The sequence below is a fragment of the Podarcis erhardii genome (genome assembly GCF_964252035.2).
Source record: "Podarcis erhardii genome assembly, chromosome: 1".
Lineage (NCBI taxonomy): Eukaryota > Metazoa > Chordata > Lepidosauria > Squamata > Lacertidae > Podarcis > Podarcis erhardii.
In genome coordinates, this window is record NC_138497.1 from 21127381 (window position 1) to 21144783 (window position 17403).

The following is a 17403-nucleotide window of genomic DNA, read 5'->3' on the forward strand; positions in this document are numbered from 1 at the left end:
AGCTGAATGCTGGCAGATTCAGGGCAGAGCACACAGTCAACCTACAGCAATGCTTCCCAATAACTACTGCTGGAAGCCACAGGGTCCTGCTTGCGGGTTCCCCACCACGGGCTGCTGGACTGACCCAGCAGGGCTTCCCTTGCGCTCCCATCACTAAGCGAGCGCTCTGGCAAGCCGGAACCGTAGCCATCAGCACACGCGAGCCTCTGCCCAAGCGAAGCCCCGCCCCCTACCCGTTTACGCTGCCTCCCGCCACCCGATTGGTCCGCCCCACCACCTTTCACCTCTCACCCGGCCCTCCTCTCCAATCGCGCCCGCCGTTTCATCGGCGCAAACTGAGGCGAGTGTGGTTTCTCTCCTTCTCTCTCTCTCTCCTGTGCGCTGGGCTACGTATAGCGAAGGCAGCGGCAAGTCCCGAATTCTCTGAACGCTTCTGCGCCAGCAGCGCAGAGTCGGGCCCTATAGGCGGAGGAGGGTGGAGCTCCTTTTGCGTAGGCAGGGGCGGGGAGAAGGCTTGTCCTAACCGGGCCCAGGTGAATGGAGGAGCCTGACAGTTAAAAGAGGCGGAGGCGGCGAAATGGCGGCGGCGGCGGCAGCAGCAGCAGCGGGGGAAGGAGCGGCAGCGGCATAATGAGGCGACGCCTGTAACCGGGGCAGCTCCAGGCTGGGTCCCGCCTGGCAGGTAGGAGGCTCCACCCGGCCCTTCTCCTCCCCTCACAACCCCCTCGCCTCCTTCGCTTGGCTGCTCTTCAAGGGGCCTGCCCTGGAGCCCAGCACTTGCCGGGGGGAGGGCTTCCCTTTCTTTCCCCCCTCAGCGGAGCTGTGGGCCGCCGCCGGGTGGGAGGAGGAGGAGGAGGAGGAGGAAGAAGGGCGCCTTTGTCTTCCTCTCAGCCTCGCTTTCTCCCTCCCGGTGTCTGTCTCTGTCTCGCCCAGGCGGCGCGGTCGGGGCCTCCGCTCCGCTGAATCCGCCTCCTTTCCGTTTCCCTAAAGGGGGTGGGCGGCCGTGTCGCCTTTATTTCGCTTTATTTCCTCCTCCCCACACGCAGCCAGCTTCCTCCCGCTGCTCTTTGTCTCCCCGGGGATATCCCGCTTTCTTCAGTTTGGCGAACTCCCGGGGGGAGAGAGGTTCAGAATTCCAACGTTTTCTCTTTTCTTTTTTGGATCAATTGCTCTTCTCTCTCCAGCCACCCGCCCATGAATTTGAAATGCTTCCCCCTTAAGGCTGCGTTCCTTCTCAAGAGTAGATCCACTGGTATTAACGGGAGCCATGTGAGCCATGTGCGCTGAGCGTGATGAACGTTGGATGCAGCTTTTAAGTTTCACCCAGCAGTTCCGAGAAAGCACCCGTGCCATTGGCACATTTCTGTCTTAAACACCCGCAGTAATGCCAAATAAAACATCCTGTGTCTTTATTGTTTTAAAAAGAATGGTGGTGCTCGATAAAGCCTTTGCTTACTGTGGAGGCAAGTCTCGTTGGAGTCTGTGAGACTCTGTTTCATCTCCATTTTCTTTTTTAAAAATGAGGTATGGATCAGGATATGGAGGGGAGGGATGTTCAGCGTCCATGTGCTCCTACTGGTATAATTCATGAGGCTGCCACACTTTGCATTAAGAGAGCAGCTAGATGTGCTTCCTTGTCTCCCACCCCAGCCAATTGTGTGGGCCATAGCAGGGCAGCAGCAGCAGAAATGGGCTTTCGCAGGCATGTTCTTCTTTTTTCCTCCCAGTTCCTTGTCCTACTTCATCCATTGTCCTTTAGGATTACCAGAACACAATGTCCCAAGAAATAAGGGGTCTCACTATAACACTGTGGGCTTACAGGGGTTTGAATTGAAGTGACTGCCATTGATCCATGTCAACGAGGCTAGAATAAATAAGAAGTGTCTGGTAACCTCAATTTTTCCTGGGCACGCTGCTGCCTCACGTCTGTTCCGGCTGTCTGTCTCTGGCATTGTTGGGATAACAGGAGGGTTCTTTCTTTTACACACACACACACACACACACACACACACACACTTTAAATTAACTCAGTTTTCTTGGAATAAATACATTTTCCCTTCTCATCCCTCTGAGCAAAAGATGTGAATTTTATTCACTGCTGCTTCTAATGTTTCCCTCGTGGCTCCATGAGAAGATTGGAATTGTAACTTCATAGTAAGGGCAAGGTGGTGGTGGGGATTTGTTTACTGGTGTTTACTGTATCAATCAAGTTTTAAGTAACACCAAATAATAAACTGGATGTTTTACTGTGGTAGAGTAATCTTTTGAAAGGCATGATTTTTAAAGCAGAATTCCCTTGATGTATTGTAGCAAATTTTCTGCTGCTGATGAGTGTAAGAAGACACTAATCACATGATACAGAGGTAGTATTTTATATTCTGTATAATCTTGGCCCATTACAGTCTCAGTAATGGGAAGAAGCTAGCTCTCTTCATGCTCATTATATTTGGGCTATGCGTTTGATAGTTTGCTATGGAACAGTGATCCTACAGTTTATCCAGTAACATTTCATGAGGTTTTTTGTTCTTCCAAGCAACAATAAAGCAATTTTGCCCCTTGGTAACACTCTACAAGTATTATCCTGATTCACTGCTAATTGTATGTTATGCATTCTCTTCAATATATAGTATCACCTATCACCTTTAAAGAACTTAAGGGGTAAATGAAATTTCACAGCTTTAACAAAAGTGCCCATTGCTACTGCTGGGGAAGAGGAATGAATTCTTAAGGGGGTTGGACTAGATGATCCTCAGGGTCCCTTCCAACTCTACAGTTCTGATTCCCGTTAACTACAGTTTCTGACACTTGTTGCTGCTTCAAGACCTTTGTCTTTTCACGCTTTGCCTGATAAGAATCTCTGCACCATTATTTCTGCTGCGCTTGATGGGTGAGGCAATTTTGGGAAGGCAAAATTACTAGCAGAGAAAGGGTTAATTAATCTCCTCTTTTCCTAACTGCAATTTCAAATGCCATATTCGTTGCAAAGGAAAGGAACAAGTTGCAGGCAACTCTGTAAAGCAGTCATGGGGAACAGAAGATCTTCGAGAAGTTGTTTGATTTCATCTTCCATCATCCTTGACTATTGACCATGCCAACTGAAACTGATGGAAATGAGTCTGACAATATATTCAGGGCCACAGGTTCCCCACTCTTGATGTTATGTGTAATTTGTCTCTGAGTACAATTCTACTCCTTGAAGGGCAAGTTGTGAAGGTTGGAAGAGGTTATAAAGCTTCTTTTTGAGGAAACTATCCAGAAGCCTACTTTCTATGCCAATATAATGCCCTGTCACTAGAACTGGCAAGCCCATAAGAGCCATAGTATTTGAATGTAAACTGCAGAGAAGTGGATGTAATTGCTAGTGCTATGACTTGGTGGAGGTGGACAGGTGCTGTCAGGACTACAGTCAGAACTATCTATCAGGACTGTGTGATTATATCATTCCCAAATTGAAATAAGCCTTTTAGCATTTACTGAAAATATATTAAATGGAAGCTGATTCTTCAACAAGTCAAACTCTAAAACCATCAGAGATTAGTTATGACACTGCCACAATGTTAAGAGTGCCAAAAGAATAATTGCTGAGCTGACTTCACAACCAGAAATGATTAGTTCTTTTAACTATTTCTTTGAACTCTGGTTTCTCTTCAGATCGTATATTTTTTCACCTTTTATTAACTGTGTACCTTAGTTAGAAAGTTTGGGTATGAGAGTCAAATCATTTTTTTATTTTAAAAATCTGTATTCTACTCTTCTTCTGGAAGGAACTCAAGGCGACTCACAATGAAATAGGATACCTACTAGAAATTCAGTTACAACAAAAAGTATACCTGAGACCAGAGAGCTTCAGTATTCTAAGGGCTAGAACACTTGACCCATCTTACGACTATTATTTATTAAATTCATATCCTGCCCTTCCTTTGAATGAGCCCATAAATTATTTTGTGTTTTGAGCTACTTCCTGTGTATCTGAGAGCCCCTAGCTGGATTGAGGTGCATATTTATGAAAAATTACTTGAAATCTTGAGACTTTTATAACATTAGGAATTCTGACCATCTTCTTGTTCTAGGTATTCTAGGTTTTTCTTCCTTGCTGATAAGTTATCGCTTATCCAAATCTTATATTTATGCTGCACAGGGGATTTATGCTGCAGCTCTGGGGAATCATGTGCAGCAGTTTCCCTGTCCATGCATGCAGTTTCCCCTCCAGCTTAGGATATGCATGAATATACCTGCTTCTCTGTCTGTATAGTCCCTTGCTGAATCGGGCACATGTTGCGAAGGATATCATTAAAAAAATAGTAATGCCTCAGAGTGGCATATTAGACTTGATACAGTGGTACCTCGGGTTACATATGCTTCAGGTTACATACGCTTCAGGTTACACACTCCGCTAACCCAGAAATAGTGCTTCACGTTAAGAACTTTGCTTCAGGATGAGAACAGAAATCGTGCTCCGGAAGCATGGCAGCAGCAGGAGGCCCCATTAGCTAAAGTGGTGCTTCAGGTTAAGAACAGTTTCAGGTTAAGAATGGACCTCTGGAACGAATTAAGTACTTAACCCGAGGTACCACTGTACAATTCTTTCTGATTGTTGATGCTCCTAGCCAAGAAGTGTTGGCAGCAGTAGTAATTTGGTGAACATTACCATAGTCCTGTTATTAGTTTTAACTGTTTTTAATACTGAATTTTAAATAGTTGTAACCTGCACTGAGTCTTGGTGGTGAAGGGCAGGTAATAAATGTAATAAGAAATGTAATCATTTATCTAATAATCATACTGTCAAAGCAGGCATTTTTTTTAAAAAAGGGCAGGGATGGGGAACATGTGGCCCTCCATATGTTGCTGGTCTACACCCCCATCATCTTGGACCATTGGCCATGTTGGCTGTGACTGATGGAAGTCCAACGGCATATGGAGGGTCACAGGCTCCCCATTCATCTTTCAAGGGGAAGTTAGAAATTCCACAAGATTGATCCTGTCACAAAGTGGACAGATCAATAAATTATGGTGGTGGTTTTAGAAGATGCTTTTATCTGAAGCAAAACAATGAATGTCATGACAAGTTAATGAACTCTGGTGGTTGCAATCTAGAACCCAAGAGATATATTGGAGAGAAGCAGAGAGCTAGTCAGTGTTTCCAAATTAGGAGTATTAGTCACATGCTTCTAACCTTAGCTGAAACTACTTGAGTGGGTGATAGGGATGCAAAATTGGTATTCTGCATCCTGTATCTGGTTTCTGATAGTTTAGCTGTGAGTGGGCCAAGCTAAACTAAATCTGTGAGAGTGAGCTCATTCTTTTCAGTCATATGTAACCTTTACAGGGCAAGAGCCATTTAATACATTCCTTTTCCGATCTTGCTTAATTAGGCATAAATGTGGAAGGCTAACCTGATCTATGGAATAAACCAACATCCAGCAATTGGAAGTGCTACAACAAACTTTCTGTATTCAAAGAAATTGTTTAACAGCCTATAAGAGCACAGCTAGGGAGTGCTTGAGAGGCATACTGTATTTTTTGCCCTATAGGACACACCGGCCCATAGGACGCACCTAGTTTTCTGGGGAAAAATAAAGGGGGAAAAAATTATTTCCCCCCCCAGGCGAGGGGCTGGGGCGGGGAAAGCCCGAGCTTCCCCCGACCCCAGCTCCCAGAACAGACTGCTATCCGCAAGCCTTCCCCCACCAGCCCTGACAAACTCTGGGAGTATTCCCCACATCCCGCAGAAGCCGCACGCTCTTTAAAGGGGCTGCACGGCTTCTATTGCCTCTTCTAGCTTGGGGATGGCTGCGCGCAAAGGAAGGCTGTTCCCAAGCCAGAACAGCGAGACGGAGGGCTCCATCTCGCTCTTCTAGCTTGGGGACGGCTGCGCGCAAAGCCTCTCCAGGGCAGCGGGGTGCCTTCACCCCGCTCTCCTGCAGAGGCTAGCAAGGCTGTTCCCAAGCCAGAACAGCGACACGGAGGGCTCTGTCTCACTCTTCTAGCTTGGGGATGGCTGCGCGCAAAGGAAGGCTGTTCCCAAGCCAGACCAGCGAGACGGAGGGCTCCGTCTCGCTCTTCTAGCTTGGGGACGGCTGCGCGCAAAGCCTCTCCATGGCAACGGGGTGCCTTCACCCCGCTGTCCTGCAGAGGCTAGCAAGGCTGTTCCCAAGCCAGAATTCCCCCACCTCCCGCAAAACCGGCAGAAGCTGTGAGCTCTTTAAAAGGGCTGCACGGCTTCTCCTGGCTTTTCTGCGAGGTGGGGGGATTCCCTCACCTCTCGCAAAAGCCTGCAGAAGCCGCGCAACCCCTTTAAAGAGCGCGGGGCTTCTCCTGGCTTTTCTTGGAGGTGGGGGAATTCCCCTACCTCCCTGAAAAGCCCGCAGGCTGCCATCCGCAAGCCCTGGGAGCCCGCGGGAAGTCGCGCCTGGCTCTCAAGGCTTGCGGATAGCTTCCTGAAGCCTGCATTCGCCCCATAGGACGCACACACATTTCCCCTTCATTTTTGGAGGGGAAAAAGTGTGTCCTATAGGGCGAAAAATACGGTATAAAGTGTACGATGTGATTGCAGCTGGAACCTAACAACCCACATTTTTTTGAAACCATGCTCTGGGCTACAGTGGTACCTCGGGTTTCATACACTTCAGGTTACAGACTCCACTAACCCAGAAATAGTACCTCGGGTTAAGAACTTTGCTTCAGGATGAGAACAGAAATCGTGTGGTGGCGTGGCAGCAGCGGGAGGCCCCATTACCTAAAGTGTTTAGGTTAAAAACAGTTTCAGGTTAAGTACGGACCTCTGGAATGAATTAAGTTCTTAACCCGAGGTACCACTGTATAACTATTACATCAGCCCCATCCAGGTTGGTAAAGGCCGCTTTAAATGCTACAGTTGAAGCAAAAGTCTTCCCCTGTACCTTGAAAATTCACAACAGAATGGCATGCCACCAAATATGCCAAATGTTGCCTTCACACATAAATGTATATAATTATATATAAATTATATAATTAATGCACTGGGGAAAGTTTGGTAGGGAAGAAAATGTGGGAAAATAAACTTTAAAGCACATTTCCTTCAAATTGGCGTAAGGAAATGAACAGAGTTCTGAAGTCAGTGGCAACCATTTGGATAGATCTCCTGGATATGGAAACAAGGCATCCACATGTAGACTGACTGTCCTTTCATGAAAGACGTTTTCATGACTTATGCTCTTAAGGAAACTTTGCACTTGCATGCTGAACTCAGTTTTCAAATGCGGCATACGGTGGTACCTCTAGATGCGAACGGGATCCGTTTTGGAGCCCCGTTCGCATCTGGAAGCAAACATAACCCGTGTCTGCGCGTGCACGGGTCACATTTCCGCGCTTCTGTGCATGCCCCTGACGTCATTTTGAGCATCTGTGCATGCGCAAGTGGCGAAACCCGGAAGTAACGCACTCCGTTACTTCCGGGTTGCTGCGGAGCACAACTCGAATGCGCTCATCCTGAAGCACATTCAACCCGAGGTATGACTACTTTTTTTGGTAGCAAAATCAAATGAATAGATGATTGCGCACCTCAACAAGTCTGGGTGCCATTTTTGGCTGACACTCAAGGATTACTGAAATGTATGTGCTTTGAAGCATCAAAGTATATGTTAAGGAGTTTAACAATAAAGTAGAGTGTTTTGAAAACAAGTAATATTTTTATTGTCAACACCAAATTAAGCATGTATTAGCCATTTCTGATAAAAATGTGATATTAGCAATGTGTCACTCATGTGAATTGTGTATGAGTTCATGCTTATCAAAATAAGAAATAAAATGTTGCTGACCCGCCCCCCTAGTGGCGACTAGACTGTTTTGGCGTTTCTATCCTAGTTTCTAGCACTTCACCTTTTTATCTCAGGGAATGAATGACCGAGACTCCATTGCTGTCCCGATACAACCAGTAGAATGGGGAATGGTGACAAGATATTTTGTCTCCAGACAATATATGATTATAGCCCCTTTAGGGTAAACTTTTGAAGTGCCTTATAAAATTGGGAGCCTTTTGAGAATTACTCTAGTGACCCATGTGCTATATGTATGTTATTTCCGGCCTCAACAGTGGATATTGTTTCCCCTGTACAAGAAGATAATTTATAAGTTGCCTTTGGCCTCCAGAAGTTGCTAGATTTGCTCACATTAGCTGCCCAAGTGAGTTCACTAAGGGGAATTCTTCAGCATCCAGATTGCAGTTGATACAAGCCTCTCCAGCTGTATGCACAAGACTCTTGGTTTGAGCAGGAAACATCCATGAGCTGTAACTGGCTTGATCTCTTGGCAGTGGTTCTGGGGCTTGAAGCTTTCCAGGTGGTGTAGGGGAGGGGTACTGTGTTCGGGGGGAGGGGAAGCTTCCTAAGTTTCAAGACCCATGCCATGCTACAGGTCTGGGACATTTAAGCCCATGTTTAAGAAAATTAGCTAGGGCCGATGATGTCTGCATAGAAAGTGCTTGTTTAAAGGGCTTCCTTGCTGAGAAATGTGGCACAGCCATTCCTTAATGAGTTGAACACACATTTCCTTTGAATAGTTTGGCAGTTTGCCAGCTCCAACTCAGTAGTGTAGAAAAGAGAAGTATATGATTTACATTTATGCAAATCTTGTGTCTGGAAACCACACATAGGCAGCTGCTATGCTCCCATGAAGTAAAAAATGGTTGAGGCTCTGAAAATACCCCAGCTCTACCATTTGCCTCTAGTGTTGTTATGGAAAAGGCAGCTTATATCAGTGAGTCCTAAGTTTATAAAGTATGGAAAAAACTGACTCTGCAGATCTGACTGCAAGATTAGTCTCAATTTGGTTTATCACCTTTTTTTTCTTAAGAGAATGATTTAACAGTTGGAGGGAAAGTGTTAAAGGTATTTCTAGATAGTTTTTGTGTTCAAAATCTCATATTTCACATTATTATTTGAAAGTAATTGCATCCTGAAAAATCCGGTGCATTTTTTAAAAAAGCTTTTAATGTTAAACTTTGATAGCTTTGGAATTCTAAAATTTAAGTAGGTTTCATTGTACTCCAAACTAAGGAGTTGCCAAATTTCAGTGTCTGCATTTTAAAGGACCAGCACTAAGAAGCAATATGGAGCCTTTAACTTTTACAATATTCTTAGAGCATAGGACGTATTATTATTGGGCATGTATGCTAGGATTAAACTAGCAGTTGCACAAATAAAAACACATTTATATGACACACATGGCTTTGTACTGTGGTCACACAATCTTTCTCCTTGCATAAAGAACTAAAATGGAAAACAGCATGCTCTGTACTTAGCAGATATTTCTTTTCCTTACATTGGATCTTTATCTGTAAAGTAAATTTACTGGTGAGTGCTGCTGCTTTAGGACCAGGAGTTTTGCTTCTTGAGGCTATGCTTCCTGGCAAATGGTATATGACTTTGACCATCAAACAGAAGCTAGCTGGCTGGCTGCCTGCCTGCCTGCCTGCTGCAACAGGCCTTTTGTCCAGAGGAGAGCACCAACACAATCGACATGGTAATATGATGTAAGCTTGCAGTTTCCTACTAGAACTTGGCTCAGTCTTTTGCATGAAGCCTGTCTAGCAGTATGTTAGCTTAGGAACTGAAAGGGCCTGCTGCACCGAGGGCAGCAGTATCCAATTTTTATTTTTCTGTCAGCTACACTTCTACTCTTCTGTTTACACCCCTTTTGAGGAAAACTAATGGCCCCCATCTTAATCTTAAATATTTTGGCGATTGAAGTGATGAGTTACCAGTGTCAAGGTGGGACAGACCAATGAAATTGTTTCTGTTCAGACAAATGTTCTGATTGTAATGAAAGCCAGCATTACCTTTGATCTTGCCAGGGTAGACTAAATTCTGTTTTAATTCAGTGAAATTTTACAGGATTGAAAGCAACCGCAGGGGTGCTGTGGAGAAAGGAAGCAGGTTTGTGTTCATTGGCATAACCATACCTATTTATTACAGAAACATTGGGCAGAAACTACAGCTGAGATTCCTGTGGTTTTGCCATAGTTTTAGCAAGGGCAGCCATCTGCAAACTTTTCAAGGTCTGGTATCTTCACCTGGTTTGCAGTGTGGAATAATCAGTTGACTCACACAATCAGCATGGGATTAATCAGGATGGCGAATCTGTGGTCCTGCAGATATGGTTGGACTGTCATTTCCATGGTGGCTGGAGATGATAGGAGCTGGAGTCAAACAACGTCTGGAGGGCCACAGGTTCCCCATCCTGCTTTAGCGGGAAGCGTATAATAAATTTATGAGGAAAGAAGATGGTGTAGTCTGACATGAAATAGTGTGTTATGCTGTGTGCTGAATTTCTGTCACAAATTGGGGTATATGTTCATTGCAGAAGGACCATCTAAATTGTAATGGTGTCCCATGCCACCCCTTGATCTGGGTTACAGCTGAGATAGGAAGATTAACAGTTCTGGCTGGATATTTTGTTTTGGTACTTTCCCAATGTGAACCTGAATACCCACACCCCAAAGCTGCTGTTGATAATAGCCTCAATATTCTTCACGGATAGTGAACTGCTTTTTCAACTCCTGTGGATGAATTTTGTCTTGCTCTTTGCTAAATAGGCTGTTTTTGGACTACACAGACTAGAATCATGCTGTTAAGAATTTGATTTCACTTGGCTAAAATGCATGGGAAATAGAACAGTTAAACTGAAAAGCCAATTAACATTTAATTTTTAAAACCAATGTGTCCATTGATTTCTGTACCGTTCTCCTAGTGAAATGGGAAAAGGGTTGTTGATACACTGCCTTCTTTTACATGAAGACACACAAATTGCCAATGAGGACACACAAATGGGCAATGGTTATCTGTTTCGCCATTTTTATCAGTATGTATAATAAATAATGTGGTAGTTGTGTTTGAAATTTGCAATAAAATGGATGCCAGTCACTTCTGCCCTATAGCATAGGGCTGTTTTCAACTAATGAATCCCATCAGTGGAATCCCTGCACAAGGAACTCGGCTTGCGTATCAGGGCTCCCCCCCTTGCCCCCCAAATGGCTTTGGTGGGTCAGGAGAAACCCCAGAACAGCAGATAGCGTGAAGTGGGGAAGACAGTAGGAATCGTTCTGTCTGGCAGAAGGATTGCCTTAGCAATTCCTCCAAAGTGAATATTAAGTTTCCCTAAGATTTCATTTTCATAGTGACAGCAAGTGAAGTAGAACCAGTTGTAAACCTAAGTGATGTTAGTGAACAATTATTTTAACAGGTAAAGTAGAAAATAAGCAAATATGTTCAGGCCCTTAAGCTGATTTTTCAGACACTCACTGTCTGCATTGGCCAAAAAGGACTCTTGAAGGGTAATGTGCTGTTCCCCAGAGCTAAACATTAGAGCTGTTCCCCAGAGCTAAACATGCAAGGATGAAGAGTATTACATGGTGTGGTTGGGTTTTATTAGTGTTTTTGAAAATGTGCTCTTTTTATTGCCTTCTAGGATATCTAGGTTTGAAACAAAGTTACAGTCTTGGAAACTCTGGATAAGCTCAATATCAAGATTCAAGGTAGAAAAATGCTTACGTGTGCTCCTTAATGCTATGGTCTCCTTAACTTTTAAATGCTACTTGGCTAGAAGTTCTCATTAAGATTGTTTCCTTTTATTCTGACTTCGTTTTAACTTTTAAAAATGACCTGCTATCAGCATACTATTCCCCCCCCCCCCGAACAGTTCATTAGGAGTAGGAAATTGTCTTTCATTCAGTACATAAAATGTAAAACTTTGACTCTATATTGTGGTTACCAAATCAATGATGATTTTTACCAGTATGGATTTTTTTTTTTTACATTTAAAATGATGATCTTATTAAATTCTCAAGGATAATTATTTAAAAATGGCATCCGTATTTTAGAAAATGATTATATGTATCTTCTACAATGGCTGGGAACCTTGCTGCTTTAGTCATTTTGATAAGTATAAATATACACGTTTTTATTCAATCTGTAGAAAGAGTAGAAGCCATCATCCCTGCTGCTCCATATATAAAAAGGACTCCCTTTTAAAACTAATATTTGTCTTTATTTAATGGAGAATTATTATGCTTGTTTATTGTTGTATATCGGCCATGTTCACCAATTTTGTATTACTTAATTTATTGACATTATAAAATAAAGCTTGAAGAGTTTATCTTTTTAATAACAATATTTTTCATTTTTATTGGGGTGGTGGAGGAAATACTCATTCAGGAACTTCTATTATCCAGCTTCTAGATACAAGGGATTTGTGGTGTAACACAGGGCTTACCCTGATAATTTTCTTTACTTAGCTTTAAAGCTCTGAAATCTAGCAAAAACTATTTAGGGTCAATATGGTCACTTAATGCATTATTTCCTCCCCTTCCTGCATATGTGGCTCCTTATACAGGAGTTCCTTTGGGTCTTTCCATCCTCGTCATTGTCAGCCCTCTCAAAAAATGACATTTTGGGTTGCAGGGAGGGCTGGCACATCCAAAGATGGACTGAACTAACTCTTTTCTCTCCACCCCTTCTTGTTTTTAATAACACATTATTTCAAATTCAGTAGCACAGTTTATGCACAGTTTATATCTGAGTATCATAAATTGATTGTTCTAAAGAGAAACTACAAATAGCAATCCACTTTTGACTGAAATCTTGAATGGAATCTTATCCTTAGTATTTGTAAAAGTATTTTAACTCTTCGCTAACAGTTTTCTTATATTGATTGAGCAGGAGCTGAGCAGCAATGTGGTTAGCCTCGAAGCAGATATAATGGTGTCAAAATGCAGTTCAGAGAACATATACTTAGAGGGCACAGAAACTAATATGGTAAGTCAATCAGAAATCACTATCTTTTTAAATAGTCTACGTAATGCTTGCATTTTTTGGGAAGAAAACTTCAAATCACATTGCTCAATTTCTCTTACGACTATTGGGAGGAATTCAGCATTGGTCTCTTCTGATCGTTCCATCAGCACAAATATTCAGCTTTCCATCGGAACCAGAGGCTTCGCTCAACAGCGGTAGCGAGTAGACCCCCATCGCACCCGCGCCTCCATCCCCTCAAGCTTCCAAACCCTTTTACGGGATTGTTCGCCTTTGGGGAGATACGCCAGGGGTACCGCTGGGTCCCTAGCACCCAAAACTTCCCTTTGGTGTTTTTTCTGGAGCTCACAGCGCCTTTGTGAAGCTCCAATCTCCTGTTGAGCTCAGATTTTCCCGGAGAGGTTAAATTCGTGTCTGAAATGGCCCCCACAGCCCCCATTTTTTTTGGAATTGCTGTATATTGCTAATAATTCTAAAAACTTTTTGGGTTTCTGAAAAAGCAATCTATAGTGTTAAATTGAGGAGTTTAGTTTTGAAACTTTATATACCACTTATTATTAAAGTGGTGTTTTGTGGTTATGTTTATTGGTTCATATGTTTATTGGTTCATAGCTTTTCCAATATCTAGGTTTTCTTTTCTGTACAGAGAAAACTGGTATAATTAAGTACTTGCAACATACTTGTTTGAAGTTAATGCCCCCTTAAAATAAAATCAAAACCGGTATAAAGAGAATTGAACTAATGCAAAGCACAAAATATATGTATGACTTTATATTGAGCTTAGTCCATGAACTCTATTCTTGTGGCAGCTGGAAGTTAATATCACTATTTACCAGTGTGTGCCCTGTATCTTAACAATGGTTAAGGGATCAGGTAGGGTAAAGCAATTGCAAACTATCTTCCCCTGTCAAGCATTCTTTCTTTCAATACCTTCACATAGAATTTGCACTCTAGGCAGAGATTGGATAAGGTTGTAGGTGGTGATGTGGCTTATCCTGCAATTTCACCAATGCAGTTAGAGGTGATACCTATTTTGAACTTGTTTGTGGACATTTCTCTTTAAAATAAGTTCTCAAATCACTTCACAATTGTTTAGTGATTGTTTGACATTAATAATACTAATTGCTTATAGCAGTGGTTCCCAATCAGCTAAGTACTGTGGACCCCCTGTTTTTCAAAAGCCAAGTCGTGGAACCACTACTTTTGAAAATGTTGATATCTCTATGGTGATTTTTGTTATGTTAATACACACCTCCTGGGTGGGTAATGCAGAGCCTCTGAGGTCCGCAGACCACCAGTTGGGAACCACTGGCTTATAGCATTAGTATCTTTTCAAAGTGCAATTAAATGGAGCCTCTCCCCCACACCGCCCCTAGCAATCTACGGTGAGAACGTAGTGGAATAATTGTTGTTAAGTGCTGTAGGTTGAGAGAACATTCCACTTTAATTTGGAGAATAGCAAGGACAGGTATAACTCAGGATTACAAGTATTTTCATCATCTGAGTTCCTCTTCATTTAACTGCACTGAATGAGAATATTATAGGGAAAGTGGGTACTGCCTTGTTTGCTGGGTATATCTGTGGTGCTTTCCATTACTTGTTTGGTCTCAATTTTCCAACCGTGGCATGTGGAAATAACCTTTCAATTATTTACGGATTTTTAAAAAAGTTATATGATATTCTTTGGTGTACTGCACAAGACCATAAGGAGGTAGGCATGCAAAATTCAAGTTGAAAGTCCATGAAATATAGTTGAGTTAGTCCTTAAGTGATTAACATAATCTATCCAGGATGGAGAGCTCATATAATGTAGTGGTGAAAGAGCAATGATCTGGAAGGTTGCCAGTTTAATCTTATATTTGCTACTAACTCCCTAAGTTACTTTAGGCAAGCCACTTTAGGCATTACCTAGTGCCCATTTGCACTACTTACATAGCTGTTGTGAGTATTTACATAGCACTTGCAGTGAGATATGATTTATATGACTTGTTTCGAACATTGAGAACACTATTATTATTATTATTATTATTATTATTATTATTATTGATAGCATTGCTGCCTGTATTCAACTGAATTTTATCATACATTAAGTCTGGAATATTGCCTTTAGTTTGTCTTTGAAGATTCCATGGGCATATTTAAAAACGTAAAACCTGAATGGAAAAGTCATACTGTAAACGTTTTAGTTTTTATCCTGTAAGATATGATTAGTAACTGGTTTCAACGCTCTTTCCCCCCTCACAGTAAGCTGTGTTGGAACAAAAATGCAATGAAAGAAACACTGGATGAATGAATGAAAAGCCCTGCTTTGCAGTTCCTCAGCATGGCAGGACTACAACTCATGACCCCTGCTTCCTCACCAATGGGTCCTTTTTTTGGACTTCCATGGCAACAAGAAGCAATTCATGATAATATTTACACACCAAGAAAATACCAGGTACTAATGACAATGTTAATATTTGTTAAGCAAAATGAAATCTGGCTGCTTCCTGGAGACTGACCATGAGGCTGGTATCCGACTTACATGCATTTCCATTAGAATGAACTACAGTGAAAATATACCCTTTTCTCTTCTTCACTAACACTAGAAGCAGTGAAGATATCAGCACTAGCGTCTTTGGCTTACTGAGATAATTTATTATAGCGCCAGCAATTAGCTTGTCACACTTGAGGGATATTTGACTAAACAGAAGAGTATTTTATTAAAGTGCTCATAGTCTTACCATGAAGTTGTTACTTTGATGAAGATTAAATAAATAAGAGTGAATGAAAATATGTGAGGAAACATCTGTGACAATAAGCAATCTTCCTCTTTGCATAAATGGAACTACTTTCTTTTCTATTATCATTATTCTATGTCACCTGTGTCTTGCCTTTGTCATGGGCTGAATGATTCCCGCTGCTCAGCCCCTCCCCTGCCTCAGAGGACTTCTTCTGGTCTCTACTGCCTAGTAGACAGGAACTATGTGGAAACACCAAGAAAAAACAAAGATGAGCGCAGCAAATGCCACTTGTATAATCCTGCCATCATATGATGTTTCTGTTTTGATATCAGACTTAAGTATGATTTTTATTTTGGAAGTCTTAAAACAACTTTGAGAGCCTCTAAGACAGGCATCCCCAAACTCGGCCCTCCAGATGTTTTGGGACTACAACTCCCATCATCCCTAGCTTACAGGACCAGTGGTCAGGGATGATGAGGATATATGGGGATATAAAGCGGAACATAAGCATTCTAAATAAATAAGAGCTCAGTAAAACTTTCAGAACTGCATGTTTCAAGAACACTGCTCTGCATTTTAAAGTGATTCTGGCAAATTACAACTTTTATGAAAAATTCACACAACGTCAGTTGTTTTCAAGGTTTGAATACTAAATATTTTAGAGCTGATTTAGGTAAGCCATTTGTTGCTCATACTGAAGTCTTTATGTAACTACTCCTGTAAGCTCATCCATACAACAAAGTTATATTAGAATAGGATTTCAGGGGATAAGGATCTTAAGGTCCTGTTGAAAACTTTACATGACAGTTTGCTGTACTGCAACTATTCCATGTGTAAAGCGTTCACAGAAAAATTCCAAAAGGTATATCACAGGGTGGAAGGAGAAATGTCAGATAGACTTTTAGATGTTTTAGGTATGCAGTTCATTGACTTTCTTTGGCTGATACATCAGAGAGACATCTGTGTCTTGGATTGTCTTTCATTGAGTCAGCTGAAACCTGTCTACATGTAATTTTAAGGATTCTTTTTTAAAAAAACGTTTTGTATTTGCCAATACAGGTTGAACTGCTGGAAGCAGCTCTGGATCATAATACAATAGTCTGTTTAAACACTGGCTCAGGGAAGACTTTTATTGCAGTACTACTCATTAAAGAACTGTCTTATCAGATCAGGGGAGATTTTAACAAAAATGGAAAAAGAACAGTATTCTTGGTCAACTCTGGTAAGGAAGTAATACACATTTTTGTACGGGACATAATTGATAAAGGATTGGATAAGTGTTCAAACTGTACCATAAAATTAGTGGGCAATACTATAGCATTTTCAAATTAAGTAGTACCATAATTTTATAATGTTAATTTTGTATTACGGTGTTATAGTGCTATACTACAGTTAACACTATAATACAGGAATGTTAATTCTGGTCCTAACCAGTTTGTTTAATTAAAAAAAGAAAGCACGGCCACCTAGCACTAATTAAAAGCTTGTTTAACACCCCCCCCATGCCAAAACTTTCTTTTGAAAGTAAAATGTTTTGATGGGTAAAAATAGAAGAATTACAGAGAAAATAAAGATGACAATGATTGGTTGACTGCATTTTATGGATGCCCTGTAAAATGTGAGTGAATGAAGCATGACAATCACACACTAAATGCTTGCTATGGAATCACCCCTATGATTGCATGTACACAGTTGGAATCCCATTTCAAAGTAGTTGCTTTGCTGCCTAAATTCCATTTTTTCTTCCCTATACAGCAAACCAAGTTGCTCAGCAAGTGTCAACTGTTAGGACGCATTCAGATCTCAAAGTGGGAGAGTATTCAAGTTTGGAAATAACTGAAGCATGGACAAAAGAGAAATGGAACCAAGAATTTGCTAAGTATCAGGTAAGGCAA

At 41.9% G+C, this 17403-nt stretch overlaps 1 protein-coding gene across 3 annotated transcripts in view; it reads left to right on the forward strand.

Annotated features, from left to right (window-relative positions):
* The first annotated feature begins 404 nt into the window (after nucleotides 1-404).
* The window catches only part of DICER1 (dicer 1, ribonuclease III), a 53579-nt gene continuing 36580 nt past the window's right edge, over nucleotides 405-17403 (forward strand). Inside the window, exons 1-6 of one of the 3 annotated variants that reach the window (XR_014155526.1) lie at nucleotides 405-682; nucleotides 11443-11509; nucleotides 12693-12788; nucleotides 15030-15222; nucleotides 16568-16730; nucleotides 17264-17394. Coding sequence is in view for 2 of the 3 variants with exons in the window: in XM_081857854.1 (XP_081713980.1) it covers nucleotides 15079-15222; nucleotides 16568-16730; nucleotides 17264-17394 (438 nt within the window). In the remaining variant the exon portion in view is untranslated. The remainder of the gene's footprint in view (nucleotides 683-11442; nucleotides 11510-12692; nucleotides 12789-15029; nucleotides 15223-16567; nucleotides 16731-17263; nucleotides 17395-17403) is intronic. The other 2 variants (XM_081857854.1, XM_081857852.1) reach the window with 2 other exon arrangements.